We start from the raw sequence: 16,747 nt of genomic DNA, 5'->3' as shown, positions 1-16,747 counted from the left end.
TTAAGAGATTTAGTTCCAAATTTTCCTAGGAACATAAGAGGTACATTTTCACATGTGTGACTGGATGTGTTTTTTCCTTTTTCTCTCTCCATTCTCTTATGGGTTTAACTTCTCACAACTAGACAGTGGGGTGATCTGCCCTGCTATTGGACAAATGATAACAAAGGCTGTTCTTGTGTCACATGGTATCCCAAGATATTCGATCCCCATGCATCAGAGGATGCATAAAAACGTCTTGCTATTGCAGGAGTGGTTGTGGGACCTCCAAGCCCACCAGGGCTGCTGCCTTGTGAGTTTTTGAGGAGCCCTTAGAATTCTGCTCTGGGCAGAATCAGACAGCAGTCCCTAGTCCTTTGTGTCGCTCCCAGAGCTCCGCCCCTTGTCTCCTCAAGTGTCCCTGGCTTTCCAGAGCACTTTGGGCCTTGGGTCTCAGCACCACAGACTCAGCCCCTATTTACCTGTATCACTTGCACTGTGACTCTGACAACCAGGAGGAACTTTTGAAGAAGTGATAAACGATGAATAAGCACAACTGCCCCTGGTGGAACAGTCAGCGTGGGTTCCATTTGTCAGAGAAGCTTACGCTTTTCGCTGTTTACATTCTCGCTCATGTTTTGCTAGAGATGTGAAGTGACCGGGTGTGGACTCCTCAGCGCCACCTCCCTCTCCCTCTCTTTTTCTCTGTCCTCACAGGCTGCCTGGGGTGGCGGGCTGCTCATGTCTCAGAAGCACCGCCATAAACTCAGCGGCATAGAAAGGTAAGGGCTGAGCACAGGGCCTCCCTCCGTTCAGGCCATGCAACACGCTGTGCCGCTGAGTCCCTAATGTCCCTGCCCTGATTCCCAATGTCTTATTCACTCTAAGCTCACTTTTGTTCAGTAGGCACTTATTGAGCACTTACTGTATGCCAGGCACTGGGAAATTAAAGATGATGGATTTCCCAGTCAAATGAGTTCTCGCCTCAATTCACGATTTGGAAAGAGAAAAAGACAAGTATGCAGATAGTTACCACACCATGTGATATGCTCAGCAATAGATGTGATTGCAAGGTGCCCGGGTAGGAGAGAAGAGAGACTTACCAGTGTGGGGATTTGGAGGCTAAATGGGAGTTTGTCAAGGGCACAGAAAGGGGAGCTGATTTATTTCATTCTTTATTCTCACTAAGCTTACGTTTCCCATTAAGCTGGGAAAAGGGTAAGACACTCAGCTTACCTGACTTGTCTCACGAACAAAGATATTTCATCTGCCAAGCCATGCTATTTTAGACAGTGTAGTTGGAGGCCTTTCTGAGGAGGAGGCGGTTCAGCAGATACTGGGATAAAGGGAGAGAGGAAGCATGAATACAAGGAAGAGTGTTCCAGGCGGTAGGAAGGGCAAATGCAAAGACCCTGAGGTAGGACTGTTCTTGGCAAGCTGGAGGAAGGACTGTCACCGAGACCATTGTGGCTGGAGCAAAGTGAAAGCAGTGAGAGCAGACCGAGGGTGGAGAAGTGGACGGGGAGCAGGCGTCAGGGAAAGCACTCCAGTGGCTTCAGTGTTTGTTACCTCTCCTGTGCCTCTTCCCTTGCATTTCAGTTTTTTGTGTTTTTTTGTTTTGTTTTTGTGGTATGCGGGCCTCTCACTGTTGTGGCCTCTCCCGTTGCGGAGCAACAGGCTCCGGACGCGCAGGCTCAGCGGCCATGGCTCACGGGCCCAGCCGCTCTGCGGCATGTGGGATCTTCCTGGATCGGGGCACGAACCCATGTCCCCTGCATCGGCAGGTGGACTCTCAACCACTGCGCCACCAGGGAAGCCCGCATTTCAGTTTTGAAAGGCCAGTATTGAAGCGAGTGAGACTGACTTGTTGAAGCATAGTTATATGACCCTTAACTTGGAGGACAAGATCTTAAATGTGGATAAGCCAGTCCAGCTGTACTTTAGATTTCTCAGGCAATTTCCATTTTCCATCTTTGAGTCAAGGAAAACTTGAAACATTTTGCACTAGACTTTTTCTTTTCTAACATTTTAAAGTACATATGTCTTCTGAAGGAAATTGAATCCACGTCATGTCTTATTACTTTCCACCTGTAGCACCAAAGAATCATTTACTTCAGACCTTTAGGACATTCAAAAAACATTTAAGACATTTTGTGAGATCTATGTATAACTGGTTTTTAAAAACTTATTTATTTATTTATTTAATGTTTTGGTCTGCGTTGGGTCTTCGTTGCAGTGTGCGGGCTTCTCATTGAAGTGGCTTCTCTTGTTGCGGAGCACGGACTCTAAGCGCGCGGGCTTCAGTAGCTGTGGCACGCAGGCTCAGTAGTTGTGGCTCACAGGCTCTAGACCACAGACTCAGTAGTTGTGGCACAGGGGCTTAGTTGCTCCGCGGCATGTGGGATCTTCCTGGACCAGGGCTCGAACCTGTGTCCTCTGCATTGGCAGGCAGATTCTTAACCATTGCTCCACCAGGGAAGTCCCTATGTGTTATTGTTTAATGATTCAGTGAATGATAGCAATGAGAAAATGGATTAAATTCACTACCTTCTAAATAAGGCTTGACAGTAATTTTTTTTTTAATAAATTTATTTATTTTTGGCTGTGCTGGGTCTTTGTTGCCATGCGCATGCTTCTCATCACAGTGGCTTCTCTTGCTGTGGAGCACAGGCTCTAGGCACGCAGGCTTCAGTAGTTGTGGCTCGCGGGCTCTAGAGCGCAAGCTCAGTAGTTGTGGCACACAGGCTTAGTTGCTCTGCAGCATGTGGGATCTTCCTGGACCAGGGATTGAACTCGTGTCCCCTGCACTGGCAAGCAGATTCTTAATCACTGCGCCACCAGGGAAATCCGACACTGATGTTTTTTAATGAAATAAACATTTAGTCAACTTTTCTCAGAACTTTTCACAGTCTCTTTCATAAAGGTTTTCTTTATTACGCACATGGGGGAAAGTACATCGGGTCTTTCTTTCTTCTCCTTGAGATACAGCGTACGCCTGTGGTCAGGTATACACTAAATTATTTTCCCTCTTATGCACCTAAGCAAGATGAAGAGGTTAAAAATTCGCAGCAGGAATTTAGCTCCAGGGAGAGCAGAGGCAGTATAATTCGGAGCCAATTGCTATGTCTGGGGAAAACATCCTTCACAGGTATTAAAGCATAGAGCCCAGCTGTGGGCTAGGCCATTGGAAAGGAGCTACCTAAGCTTTAATCATCATACATTACGCGTAGTTGTTTCCCTCATGTCCTAGCTAGTGTGCTCCTTAACCATTTAATTGTGTCTGACGGAGTGTTGTGGTTGCTAGGAGACCATGCTTGTTAAGCTATCATTGCAGCCTAAATAGGCAAGATTATGTTTATTTAGCATTTAAACAATGCTGCTAAGTAGTCAAAGTCTAGAATTGTCTAACTGATCCTTGCTTTTATGTGTCAGTCTTCATACTACCTTATAAGCAGGTAGGTCAGCGTCACCGGTCCAATGTATTAGTAAGAATGGGAAGGCAGAAAGAAGCTGAGTCTGTAGCCTAGAGGGAGGCAGTCTAGTGGAGAGGATATGAACACTGGCTTGACAGTTAGACTCCCTGAACTTGAATCTTGGCTCCAGCGCTTCCCAGCTGTGTGACTTTGGGTGATGTACTGAACACTTTTGTGCCTCAGTCTCTCCATCTAAAATAGGGGTGATAATAGCCCCTATATGATAGGATTGTTGTGAGAATTAAGTATTCAAGCATGGTTATTAGCATTATATATTTACTAACTCATTTAATTCAGTTCCTTGAGGCAGATACTGTTCTCCCCACTTTACGGACAGGAAAACTGAGGCTCAAAGGAGTTATGTAACTTGCCTAAACTAGCAAATGTCAGAGCCAGGTTTCAGACTCGGGTACTCTGGCTCCAAAGCTTGAGCTCTCAGCCATGACACTGCACTGTTAAAATGCCTGTAACACTCTTAGAACGATAGGATACATAATAAACGATGTTCGTAAATGTTAGGTAGTATTAATACAGTTATTTAGAAGAGGCAGTCTGCCACTTAGTACTCTTGAGACTGCCTGCAAAATATTTGTTTACCACTTGATTAGTCAATTTAGGGGACGAGGTGTCGAAAACTTGTCTTGACTTGAGTTGCGGTGGGTGATGTTTTCCTCAAGAGGACGGTTGCCTCTTGCTGACTCCTACACCTCCTCCTCAGAGCATCATGTGTTTCTTTCAGGGCCAACTCAGTCACCTGGAATCCTCACAAGATGATGGGCGTGCTGTTGCAGTGCTCCGCCATCCTGGTCAAGGAAAAGGTCTGCCCTTCCCCCAAAGATGAGCTGGTGGCCTGCACACCCTTTAGAAGGCACAAAAAGAGAAAAGCATGGGTTTTTTGTTTTTTGTTTTTTTTTTTTTACAGTACTGGCTGAGGAACTCACAAGATTGACAGCCCCACTGGGCCTGCCATGGCTGTTCTTTCCCACCTGCACATGTTAGCCTTCGGCTAACCCAGCATATCCTGTTGGCCCTTGTTCTGAACTGTCCTTCTTCCTTGTTCAGCCCCCACGGCCCTGCCAGTGATAGAAACTACAAGGGCATTATTTGAGTTTGTGGTCCCAAGAGCTGAAACAACTTATTTGGAACCACAACTACAAATGTCAACTTAGGGCAACAAGGAATATTGACCAAAAAGCTTCTGTAAATGACGATAGTTGTATAACTTGCCCAAATTAGCAAACGTCAGCCAGATTTCAGACTTGGGTACTCTGGCTCCAAAGCTTGAGCTCTTAACCATGTCACCGCACTGATAAAATGCCGGTAAGGCACTTAGAACAATAGGTAGTATATTCTCTTCCTAAGAATCTAATAGGACCCTGCCGTGGAGGGCCTTGTTCCTCCAGTAAAACTGTTGCACACTGAGCCGTCCTCAAAAGCCTGTCACCAACCTGTGGGGGCCAGTACCTATACAAGCTTTTTACTCCCAAGTAGAGCACCTGTTAACTTCATAGGAGCTCCCGGAAAGGATTGGAACACTTTTTAGGGGGTGCTTTGGCGGAGGAAAATTCTTCTACGCATGAAACTGTCCCACCCTCTACAGGAAGTTTATATCCCCAACCCCTGCTGACTGAATGCCATAGCACTTCCAGTCTGTGAAATAACCGAAAACACCCATGGACATTTCCAGATGCTCCAGTAGGGTGGGCTGTTGGCATCTGAGACAAAAGATCGTTTTCCAATCAGAGTGATAGAGGAGAAGGGGCGAAGGGTTTTCCAAGGGTGGTTTTGGAGAAGGACATCAGAACAAGTGCACGGCCTCATGAGACGTTAGAAGAAAGATTGTATGTGACCCTAAGTCCGGCCTGCCCTGTTTCAAAACCATCCACACCTCTGCCCTGTGAATACAGATGCACGCCTGTCTTGATTTCCATTACAGGGTATCCTCCAAGGATGCAACCAGATGTGTGCAGGGTACCTCTTCCAGCCAGACAAGCAGTATGACGTCTCCTACGACACTGGGGATAAAGCCATTCAGTGTGGCCGCCATGTGGACATCTTCAAGTTCTGGCTGATGTGGAAAGCAAAGGTACGAAGGAGGGCATTCAGGAAATAGAGCAGAAATGTAATTTGCACAGGCTAGCTGGCAAAAGTGAGGCAAAGATATATCCCAGATAATCCATTATGTGCGAAATCAATATCTAGATAATTGAGTTAACTATTTTCTTTGCAAATGAAATCACTTTATCCCTTATGTCAAATTCTCTCTCCTTCCATTCAGTCTTCTCAATTTGAATTAGCATGACTTTTCTTATAACTTTCTCTTATAAGCACTAAAAATTTTGTCAAGATAAGGACTTCCACAGCAGTCCTTAGGGATGCTGAAATTGTTTAGTGCAGATGTAGAGAAAGAGATAAAGATAAAATTACTACATTATTCTGTGCAGAACCCTGAGTTCCTTTATATGGTCTCAAATCATGGGATATATATGACAGTTTTAAGTTCTATTTAAATAATGGCTTTCCCATTATTTGTACTTCTATGCTCTCTTCTAGAAAATGCATACTTTATTCTAAGAAATCCTAGACTGAGGCATGCTGTGTCTGCATTCATCAGTCTTTCAGGATGCATTTCTGTGTCTAGAAAAAAAAGCAAACTACTGGAATTTCCCCCAGTGGGGGTGAGGGAGAGGAATACCATGGGACTATTTATTTCAAAAGTATTTGTATGCAATCAAGTAAGGGCAATTTTTATTTCACAGCTTTATATTGCAACCATCGTTTTATTTTTCTACTGTTAAAGTAATTTTAATAAATTTCCATATATAAGATCGGGTCACCTAATACCAAAACAAAGAAGGGTTTCCAGCCAAACATCTAGTCCAATGTTTTTTCTGTAAGAAGAATTTGATGGATTATTAGTTTTTTTCCTCATTAAGTTATTTTGTCTTAATATAGAAACAGTGTGAATTTGATTTCTACCACAAAGTAATCATAGGTATTTTAAGCATATAAATAGTCATAAATTGCAACAAGAGAAAGAGCCCTATCATTCAGAAATATGATAACCACATGGCCTGTCTCAGTAACTTGTGCCTTGGTTTTGCCTGACAATTACCGCTTGAACAGTCTGCTGGAAGTTTAGCTCAAAGAGTATTTATTGGTTACCGACGTGGGACCTGGTGCGGGCTTCCTTCCCAAGAAGAAAGTGGACTGGCCCGAGCACTGCTCAGCGGCAGCTGCTGCTTTGCCAGTGCTGGGCTTGGCCCAGACACATTAGCAACCCACAAGCCTCGTGCATCTGCTCTCCTTGTTAACACCGACGCACTCAACACCCCCCATGCTGCTGTTACTAATCAGCCATGCTGGCTTTGGAAACTCATGCTCAATCAGTTTGTCCATAGATGGAGCTACTGCCATCTCAGGGCACATCCCGAGACCAGTGCTTCCCCATCTGCCTGCCTGCCTCTCACTAGAAAGGGGTAATACCATGTTACGTGGAAGGTAGCCTGCCTGGGAGGGAGGGGGACGTGTTTGGCCAGGACTTCCTGCTGCGGGAAGGTGGGTTCTAAAGTAGTATTTCTCCAACTATCTGTGGTGAAGAACCAGCTGGGGTGTTTTTAACCTCTCATAGACCAGTACAATAAATTGGTCTTCACTTAATTCATTTATTGTACACTACAATAAAGGAATTGCTAGAAAGGTGAAATAAAAAGCCATACCAAGTATGAACACCGGTTTTAAAAATGCAGTTCAGTAGGCATAAAAGTACTCTGTCAAGTGACCATAAATGTTCCTTATTACTTCATCTCAATTTTTGGACTCATCTTATCATGGACTGGTTACATTTTGTGGACTGGCCTCAGTCCATAGACAACAGTTTGGGTGGCATTATCCTAAAGCAAACCAGAAATGGGCTTCAGGCTGTGAATTACTAGCAAGAAGCTAAAAGCCCTGTTGAGAATAACTGCCCAGAGACTAGAGTGCCTTCAAAAGAGATGAGGCACACTTTATCGCATGCAGAGCTATGAGAAAGACATACATATTTAATGAGATGGTTCTTGCTAACCATCTCCAAGAATACTCTTATATATATTTCCGATAGACAAAGACAGCATAGCCCTCTCAATGCCATCACAGGGAAATTCAGCCTGTCACCAACAAACATGACTTTTCCTTTTTTAAAACAGGGCACAGTGGGCTTTGAAAATCAGATCAACAAATGCTTGGAGCTGGCAGAATACCTCTATGCCAAGATTAAAAACAGAGAGGAATTTGAGATGGTTTTTGATGGTGAGGTAAGTTATCATCCTGGACTAGATATATAGCATTTCTGGAAAATCTCTTGAGGGAAGCTCCTGAAGCTGTAGTGTCCCACATTGCCGGAAGCTGCTTCTGAATTTTCGTTCTAGCACTCTTCATTTACTTCCCTCTGTGTCCATGAATGTTTCTTCTGGTAGCATTGGGATGACTTTTCCCCTTCACCTCTTCTAGAAAAGATATAGTTCTCAGCCAGCCCTTCGTAGGCAAGAGGTCTTTCCTTGGCAGGTCTGAATCCTGTATAATTCTGGGGTCTTATTATGGTGTTGTACCTCCATGATAAAGTGTTCCTCAGTTCCAAGAAGCTTATAGGATGGGTATATCCTTGTCTTCCAAGACTGGTTCTAAAATGAAGTTCTACTTTACAATAGATTCATTATGAAGAGAGCAAGATACGGTTGTCTCTGCCCTGAGTTCAGATCCGTATTGCACACAGTAAGGTACTTGTCATACCAGTGTTGGCTGAGTGCCTGCGGTGTGCCTTGCCCCAGGCCAGGAGCTGGATTATAGTGTAGTGACCAAAACAGGTACTATCTCTGCCCTATTGGAGCTCACAGTTGAATAAAGAAAGTTGGGGGCTTCCTTGGTGGCGCAGAGGTTGAGAGTCCACCTGCTGATGCAGGGGACACGGGTTCGTGCCCCGGTCCGGGAAGATCCCACATGCCGCGGAGCGGCTGGACCCGTGAGCCATGGCTGCTGAGCCTGCGTGTCCGGAGCCTGTGCTCCGCAACGGGAGAGGCCACAACAGTGAGAGGCCCGCGTACCGCAAAAAAAAAAAAAGAAAGTTGGAATAGGAGCCAGTGCTGAACAAAAGGACATCCACTCATAATCCAGTGTAATAAACACCACCTGCATTCAATTCAGTCCATTTATCAGGCACCTAAAGTACTGGGAACACACCGGAGTCACCAACTGAGCAAAAGAGCCCTGAGCAGTTCAAATCAATCATACAATGCTCATGCGTTCCACCTCTGGGACCTCACTCTCATCATTTACACTAATTTAAACATTCAACCAGCAGGTTAAAACAAATGTAATGTCTCTAGACCATGAGAGGCAGGCACAGTGATGGCAGACAGCAACTAGGAGGGAAACTGAAAAACTACAGCGAGAATACAGAAGGACTTAAAAAGCATGAGTCTTTAGGGCAGGAGCACTAAACAGTTCTAAGCATCTCAATAAGCCCTGTCTTACAGATTAGAACCAGTTTTAATTTTCATTATGGTAATCCTGAGTCTTCAGAGAAGGTTCAGTATTGATAGAGTAAACAGAATACTCAGTACCAATAAAATTAACTATGTTTTGAGCATCTTCTATACATGAGGCACTACAAAATGGCAAGATGGATAATACCCTTTTTTAAAATGACCCAAATGTAATTTTTTTAACATTTCAGTGTTGAAAGGTGGGTAACTTTAGTCATCTAGAAAATGGGCTATGGGAAACAGTTCTCTTGTCAGATATGATGGGATTGACCAGGCTTTGTTCTCCCAAGTATAGAAGTAACATGAAGCCTTTTTTTTATCCTTTTTTTTTTTTTGTCTGAGAGACTTCCGCCAAGGGTCCATAGGGGTTTTGGGACAGCTCTCTCTCAAGTTCTCATAATTTTTCTGTTTTGTTTGTACGCATGCTTGTCTGTGAAAATCTCCACAGCCTGAGCACACGAATGTCTGTTTCTGGTATATTCCACAAAGCCTCAGGGGCGTCCTGGATAGCCCTGAGCGCCGGGAAAAACTACACAAGGTATGGAATCACTCCTTGTCTCATCTAACCCTCTGCAATTTCTCTGGCTAGTCAGAAGATCCTCACTCTGATGTGTCTTTCTAACGGAGGAGAAATAAAAGCTAAAGGCTTGGGGTGGTAGGGAGACATCTTGTTATAGTCTTCTTGGGTCTGAATTGTCCCCTCACTGTGGCTCAGATCAGTGGGAACCTCTGGAGGACGCATCCCTGCCTTAGGTTGGTGTTCGTCATTAGAGGGGTCATATGCAGCGCAGTTGAATAATATACATATTCCTAGGAGCTTTCGTATTAAACTATGTCTGTTAAAATATCTTTTACTAAGTTCAAGGCTGTTCTAATGCTGATTCGTTCTAGTTGTCGGTTTCTATATCTAGTTTATATATTACTTATAGTTGTTTGTATTGTATTTAATTTATATAATATTTCATTCATCTAACCATTCAGCAAATATTTGTTGAGCAGAGTCCATGTGCCAGACGGTATCCTAGGCACTGGATTATACAGAAGCCCTAATTTGTGTTGTTGCCCATGTGAATTTTTTGTTTTTGATTTTGAATTTATTATCATTGTCCTGTGTCCGACTTTCAAAATTCAGTTGCGCTGTACTTTCTGTAGGAATATGTGATTGGGTAGACTTAAATAGTCATTAGAGGCCATCATCAAAAAGCCTACAAAGAATAAATGCTGGAGAGGGTGTGGAGAAAAGGGAACCTTCCTACACTGTTTGTGGGAATGTAAATTGGTGCAGCTACTATGGAGAACAGTATGGAGGTTGCTTAAAAAAACTAAAAATAGGGTTACTATATGATCCAGCAATCCCACTCCTGAGCATATATCCAGAGAAAATTCTAATTTGAAAAGATACGTGCACCCCAATGTTCACAGCAGCAGTATTTACAATAGCCGAGACATGGAGACAACCTAAATGTCCATAGACAGAGGAATGGATAAAGAAATTGTGGTACATATATACAATGGAATGTTACTCAGCCATAAAAAAGAATGAAATAATGCCATTTGCAGCGACATGGATGGACCTAGAGATTATCGTACTAAGTCAGTCAGAAAGAAAAAGATAAATATCACATGGAATGTGAATGTGGAATCTTAAAAAATGATATAAACGAACTTACAAAACAGAAACAGACTTCACAGACATAGAAAATAAATTTATGGTTACCAAAGGGGAAAGGGGATGGGAGAGGGATAAACTAGGAGTTTGGGATTAGCAGATACAGACTACTTCATATAAAATAGATAAACAACAAGTTCTTAGCATATAGCACAGGGAACTACATTCAATATCCTGTAATAACCTATAATGGAAAAGAATCTGAAAAAGAACATATATATATGTGTGTACAACTGAATCACTTTGCTGTCCATCTGAAACTATCACAATGTTGTAAATCAACTACATGTCAATTTAAAAAATTAGTCACTAGATATTAGCCAAGGAAGAAACTTGTACAAGTAATAAAAAGAAAATTGCTCTTTTTTCCAACTAAGAAATGGGTTGCATTTTGAAAAAGAGCATGGTATATCAGTCTTGAGTTTTGTTTTGTGTCTTCCCTCACAAGGTGGCCCCGAAAATCAAAGCCCTGATGATGGAGTCTGGCACGACCATGGTTGGCTACCAGCCTCAGGGGGACAAGGCCAACTTCTTCCGGATGGTCGTCTCCAACCCAGCCGCTACCCAGTCTGATATCGACTTCCTCATTGAGGAAATAGAGAGGCTGGGCCAGGATCTGTAATTGCCGTCCATAGAACATGAGTTTCTGGGACTTCCCTTTCCCCTCTGGTATTCTAGAACAAACTCTATATGTTGCTGAAACACATAGGCCATTTCATTGAGGGAAAACATAATATCTTGAAGAATACTGTTAAAACCTTACTTAAGCTTGTTAGAGTTAGCAGGAAATGATGTTCTTTTTCAAAAGTTGCACAGTATATATGTACAGCTATATATACCTGTCTCTATAAATATATGTCTGTATAGTGAGTGTGGCTTAGTAATAGATCACAGCATGTCTCCCACTCCAAGAGAATTCACTTTACCTTCAGCAGTTACTGAGGGCCAAACATGCTGCAAACCAGCTTGCGCAACAACCCCAGGAAAGATGTTTTTCAAAATGCCAGGTGTCGGGGACCAAGGGAAATGCTGTTGGCAGGAGTTGACTTCATTGTCGGTATTTCTCCCGCCTGAAGTGATGATGGATGAGAAAAAGCACCACTGGCTGACAAGAGTCCCGCCCTTCCCATCAGTATCCTGTGAGGGGAAAACAGTAGCAGAGTCATTGATTGTTTCAGGTGTACTATTGCTGTATTTTTAGAGATTAATTTGTATAGATTGTGGATATTTCTGTTGTCTGACCTTGGGGCGGAGTGGAAGAACACATGTAATGATTTCATTGACTGTTTGACAGTAGGTATATGAAATATTTGCTTATTTATATTCAGAGATTTACCATGTTAAAGAGGCGTCTTGTATTTTCTTCCCATTTGTAATGTATCTTATTTATATATTAATGCAGTAAGTTCTAAAAACTGATTATGGTATTTTCGTGCACTTGTGAGCCAAAGAGAAAAGATTAAAACTAGTGAGACTTGTATTTATATTAGAGTGCCCTTAAAATAATGATTTAAGCATAAGTTTACTGTCTGTAAGAGAACTCTGATACTGTACATAACGTATATATGGAAATCCTGTTACTTACATAGCATCTGCTCTTCTATTACCCTCTCTGGCTATATGTCTGGTGTTCTCTACGCTTTTCTAGTAACTGTTGCGTGATAACTAGATCCCCTGTAATTTTGTAGTAGCTCATGACCAATCTCTGTGACTTTCTTAGCACAAACCTAAGGCAATGTTTCCGAAGACCTTCTGAAGTCGGATAAACTGACCAGGCTCACAACTGTTTTTGAAGAAAGGAAATTCACACTGTGCATTTTAGAGTATGCAAGAAGAATATAAACAAATAAAAATATTCTCCATGGAGAATTTGAAAAAACATTTTCTTTTAGTATCTGTTTCATGCAGAAAGAGAGGTTTCCAGTTATAGTTACGGGGGTCACCACAGCCCATTCACTCTCCACTAGCTGACTTTAGGTGATGCTCAGTACCTTTATTAAGTTGCAACTCAACCCACAGTCTTAGGTTCCCAAGCCCCTCGTCTAAGAATCATTGGGATTCTAATTAAATAAAATTTGCAATTCACACCTGGAAAAAGAAAAGCCATTCCTGTTTTTCATTTTCCTATCTGCATCTTGGAGTTCCATTCATTCAGTTACTCAACAAATGTTTTCTTCCTCTGTAGCAGGCAGTGTTCTAGCACTAGGTAGGGTTGCAGAGGTGTGCATGGCAGACAAATTTTCCTTCTCGTGGGGAATCTTCCATCACTTGGTGTCTGTGGTATCTGAATACGTCTGAGAGCATAGAATTGTACCTTCCTGCTGTTTATGCTTGTACAGTGGGCCCAGTTCACTTCCTCAGGAAACATATTTTGGTGCTGGATCATTATGAAATAGGGTCCATTTTCTACACTATTCTATTAAGCTATGATAATACTATCTTACTCATTTGGAATACAAGTAGTTCCCTATCTGGCACTTGTAGGGATTAAATGAGTCATTTGTAATTAACATACTGATTGTACACGTAACCATTGTATTAAACAAACTGGGCTCCATAAGGAGGTGATGATAAAGTCACTTTATTCTTTTTCTTACTGTCCCTTCAAATCCCCTTGTGGGCTGATTGTTTCCACGCCTCCATTTGAATTCAGGCCGATCCCGTAGCTTTCCTGGCCTCTCAGTCACAAGAACAGTCTCATTTAGCAATTAAATGTCCAGGTCAGTGTCATAAGCAAGACCTCAAATTTGTATACAATATAGAGTTCCTCCCCTTCCTCCCTCTGGTACCTTTCAGGCTGCAATTCCTGGGGGGGGGGGGGGGGGGGCGGGTGCGAGGCTGGTGGTGGGGTAAAGTCAGCTGCTTTTTTTACTCTTTCAGCCTCATTTCTACTCCCTAGCTACCGTATTTTCCCATCTAGGGTCAGGTCTAGGGGGAGAAGGGGTCAAAGTAGCAAAGACACAATTTTAGGTAACTGTTAAATTGGCATCTGGCATCCGCGCCCCTGGTCTGAGATTTTCTTCTCACGGGATAATATTTTGAGGGGAATGGTTTATTTTTTTATTAAGATATAATTAAGGTACAGTAAGAGTCACTCTTTATAGTGTACTGTGTATAGTGTTCTGTGAGTCTTGACCAACCCATTCAGTCATGTAACCACCACAATACTTGGAAGAGTTCCGTCACACCAATAAATCCCCCGTATCCTTTGTGTGTAGCACCTTCCCCAAGCCCCCGTTCTTGGCAACCTCTGATTTGTCTGTTTCTAGAGTTTTGCTTTTCCCATTTTGGTAATAGAATCATATAATATGTAACCTTTCGAGTCTACCTTCTTTCACTTAACACAGGGCATTTGGAATTTATCCATGTTGTCTGTATCATTTGTTTGTTCCTTTTATTACTGTGTAGTATTCCATTTGTATGAATGTACCAGTTTGTTTATCCATTCCCTCATAGAAGGAAGTTTGGGTTGTTTGCAGTTTGGGGCAATTAAAATGAAGCCACTATGAACATTAGTGAACAGATTTTTGTGTGAATGTAGGTTATCATTTAACTTGGGTTATTAACTAGGTATAAGATTGCTTGATCATATTGTAAGAGTATGTTTAACTTTATAAGAAACTAACTAGTTCTGAAGCGGCTGTACCATTTTGCATTCTCACTAGCAATGTACAAATCTTCCAGTTGCTCTGTATTTTTGCTGACATTTGGTATTGTCAATTTTTAAAAATTTTAGCCATTCTTTTTGTTGTTACAGCTTTATTGAAATATAATTCACTTGCCATGTAATTCATCCATTTAAAGTGTACAATTCCCTGGCTTGTAGACTATTCATATAGCTCTACAGCCATCACCACAGTCAGTTTTAGAACATTTTAATCATCCCACAAAGAAACCTCATACCCATCAGCAAACACTTCTCATTCCCACACACACATCCTCTCCAGCCTTTGGAAGCCACTACTCTGCTTTCTGTCTATAGATTTGCCTATTCTAGACATGTCATATGAATGAAATCACACAATATGTGGTCTTTTGTAACCACATGTGACTTAGGATGCTTTCAAGGTTCATCCATGATATAGCATTCATCAGTACTTCATTCCTTTTATTGCTGAATAATATTCTGTTGTATGGATATACGTTTTACTTATCCATTCATCAGTTAATGGACATTGGGGTTGTTTCCACTTTTTGACTATTATAAATAACACTACCTACTATGAATATTTGTGTACAAGTTTTTGTATTGACATTTTGTTTTGTATTGTTTTTACTCTAATAGTGGTATCTTGCTGTGGTTTTAATTTGCTTTTTCATGGAGCACTTTTGAAGGATCCCATTGGAGTCCTCCCACCTCATCGCACATGAGACATCAAAGTCTCTCCTCCTGTGACCACTTAGGACTCAGACTCTCAGTTCTGGGCCCCTAGCAATATACCCTGTCCAGCCCTTATGTTGATATCCCTTCTCCAGGCAGTACTCCTGGGTGGAATCTCTTTTATTTAAAATCAATTATGTGGATTACATAAGGAGGGCTTTTAAAATATACGTGTACAGGATAAAGAATGATGATAACAGGATACTTGACTACCCACTGCTAAGCCAAAGAAATAGAGCATCATCAGTACCTTAAGAGCTCTCCACCCCCATCAGGAACTCTTCCGTAATTGGTTGCTCTCCTTTCCCCAAGAAATGATCACTATTCTGAATTCTGTGTTAAACACTCTCTTGTTTTTCTATATAGTTTTAACACACGCATATGAATCATTATGGTTTAGTTTTATTTGGTTTTGTACTCTGTATACATGGAATATTACAGAATATATACACTTCTGACTTGTCTTTCAACATTATGATTTTGTAGGGCCAGAGCTAACCCATAAAGAGCCTTTGGACAGTTAAAAACTTTTTTAAAGGCACCGCTTCCTTCAGGGATAAACATCCCTGTACCAGTGTGTTCAGCTTGGCATGTGGAGCATGTAGTAGATTCTAGCACCTACTGAGCCCACTCCCATAACTTGCAGGCACAGCCTTATGTGACAGCCTCATGTTTTTGAGATTCATCTTTGATTATGCTGTAATGCGTTCATTTTTATGGCTTTGATGCTATTCATTGGTATGAATATACTTAAGTTGGTTTATTCCTTCTATGAAGGTGGATATATGATTTTTTCCCCCAGTTTTTGCCTTTAGGGACAATGTTGCTATGAGCATTCTTCTTTCTTTTTTTTTGATTTTTTAGGTTTTTAAAAAAATTTATTGAAGTATAGTTGATTTACAATGTGTTAATTTCTACTGTATCGCAAAGTGATTCAGTTATACATATATATACATACTTTTTCTTATTTTTCATTATGGTTTAATCACAGGATATTGAATATAGTTCCCTGTGCTATACAGAAGGACCTTGTTATTTACCCATTCTATATATAATAGTTTGCATCTGCTAACCCCAAACTCCCACTCCATCCCTCCCTCAACCCCCTCCCCCTTGGCAACCACAAGTCTGTTCTCTACGTCTGTGAGTCTGTTTCTGTTTCGGAGATAAGTTCATTTGTGTCATTCATATTTGAAGTTCATTCATATTTTAGATCCCACATATAAGTGATATCATATGGTGTTTGTCTGACTTTCTTTGCTTACTATGATAATCTCTAGGTCCATCCATGTTGCTGCAAATGGCATTATTTCATTCCTTTTTGTGGCTGAGTAGCATTCCATTGTATATATATACCACATCTTTATCCATTCATCTATCAATGGACATTTAGGTTGTTTCCATGTCTTGGCTATTGTGAATAGTGCTGCTATGGACATTGGGGTGCATGTATCTTTTTGAATTATAGTTTCCTCCATATATATGCCCAGGAGTGGGATTGTAAGATCATATGGCAACTCTATTTTTAGTTTTTTGAGGACCCTCCATACTGTTTTCCACTATGAGCGTTCTTTGCACTTGTTTCCTGGTGCTCATGTGCAAAATTTTTTCTAAGGTTTAATACTTAGAAGTGAAATTGCTGGGTCTTAGAGTACTTGTTGAACTGGACTGAGTAAAGCAGAGTGGTCAAACCAAGTTGCACATCAACCAGCAATGCACGTTTTCC

The 16,747-nt window shown here is 41.8% G+C and overlaps 1 protein-coding gene across 1 annotated transcript in view; it reads left to right on the top strand.

Annotated features, from left to right (window-relative positions):
- Positions 1–12,515, top strand: part of GAD1 (glutamate decarboxylase 1) — a 40,452-nt gene extending 27,937 nt beyond the window's left edge. Inside the window, exons 12-17 of the mRNA XM_032637330.1 lie at positions 694–758; positions 4,189–4,267; positions 5,386–5,535; positions 7,637–7,744; positions 9,420–9,509; positions 11,089–12,515. Coding sequence (XP_032493221.1) covers positions 694–758; positions 4,189–4,267; positions 5,386–5,535; positions 7,637–7,744; positions 9,420–9,509; positions 11,089–11,262 — 666 coding nt within the window. The 3' untranslated portion in view covers positions 11,263–12,515. The remainder of the gene's footprint in view (positions 1–693; positions 759–4,188; positions 4,268–5,385; positions 5,536–7,636; positions 7,745–9,419; positions 9,510–11,088) is intronic.
- The last annotated feature ends 4,232 nt before the right edge of the window (positions 12,516–16,747 follow it).

This window comes from Phocoena sinus, chromosome 7 (assembly GCF_008692025.1).
Source record: "Phocoena sinus isolate mPhoSin1 chromosome 7, mPhoSin1.pri, whole genome shotgun sequence".
Classification (NCBI taxonomy): Eukaryota; Metazoa; Chordata; class Mammalia; order Artiodactyla; family Phocoenidae; genus Phocoena; species Phocoena sinus.
Note: the sequence above shows the minus strand (reverse complement) of the source record. Positions and strands in the feature narration are given on the sequence as shown.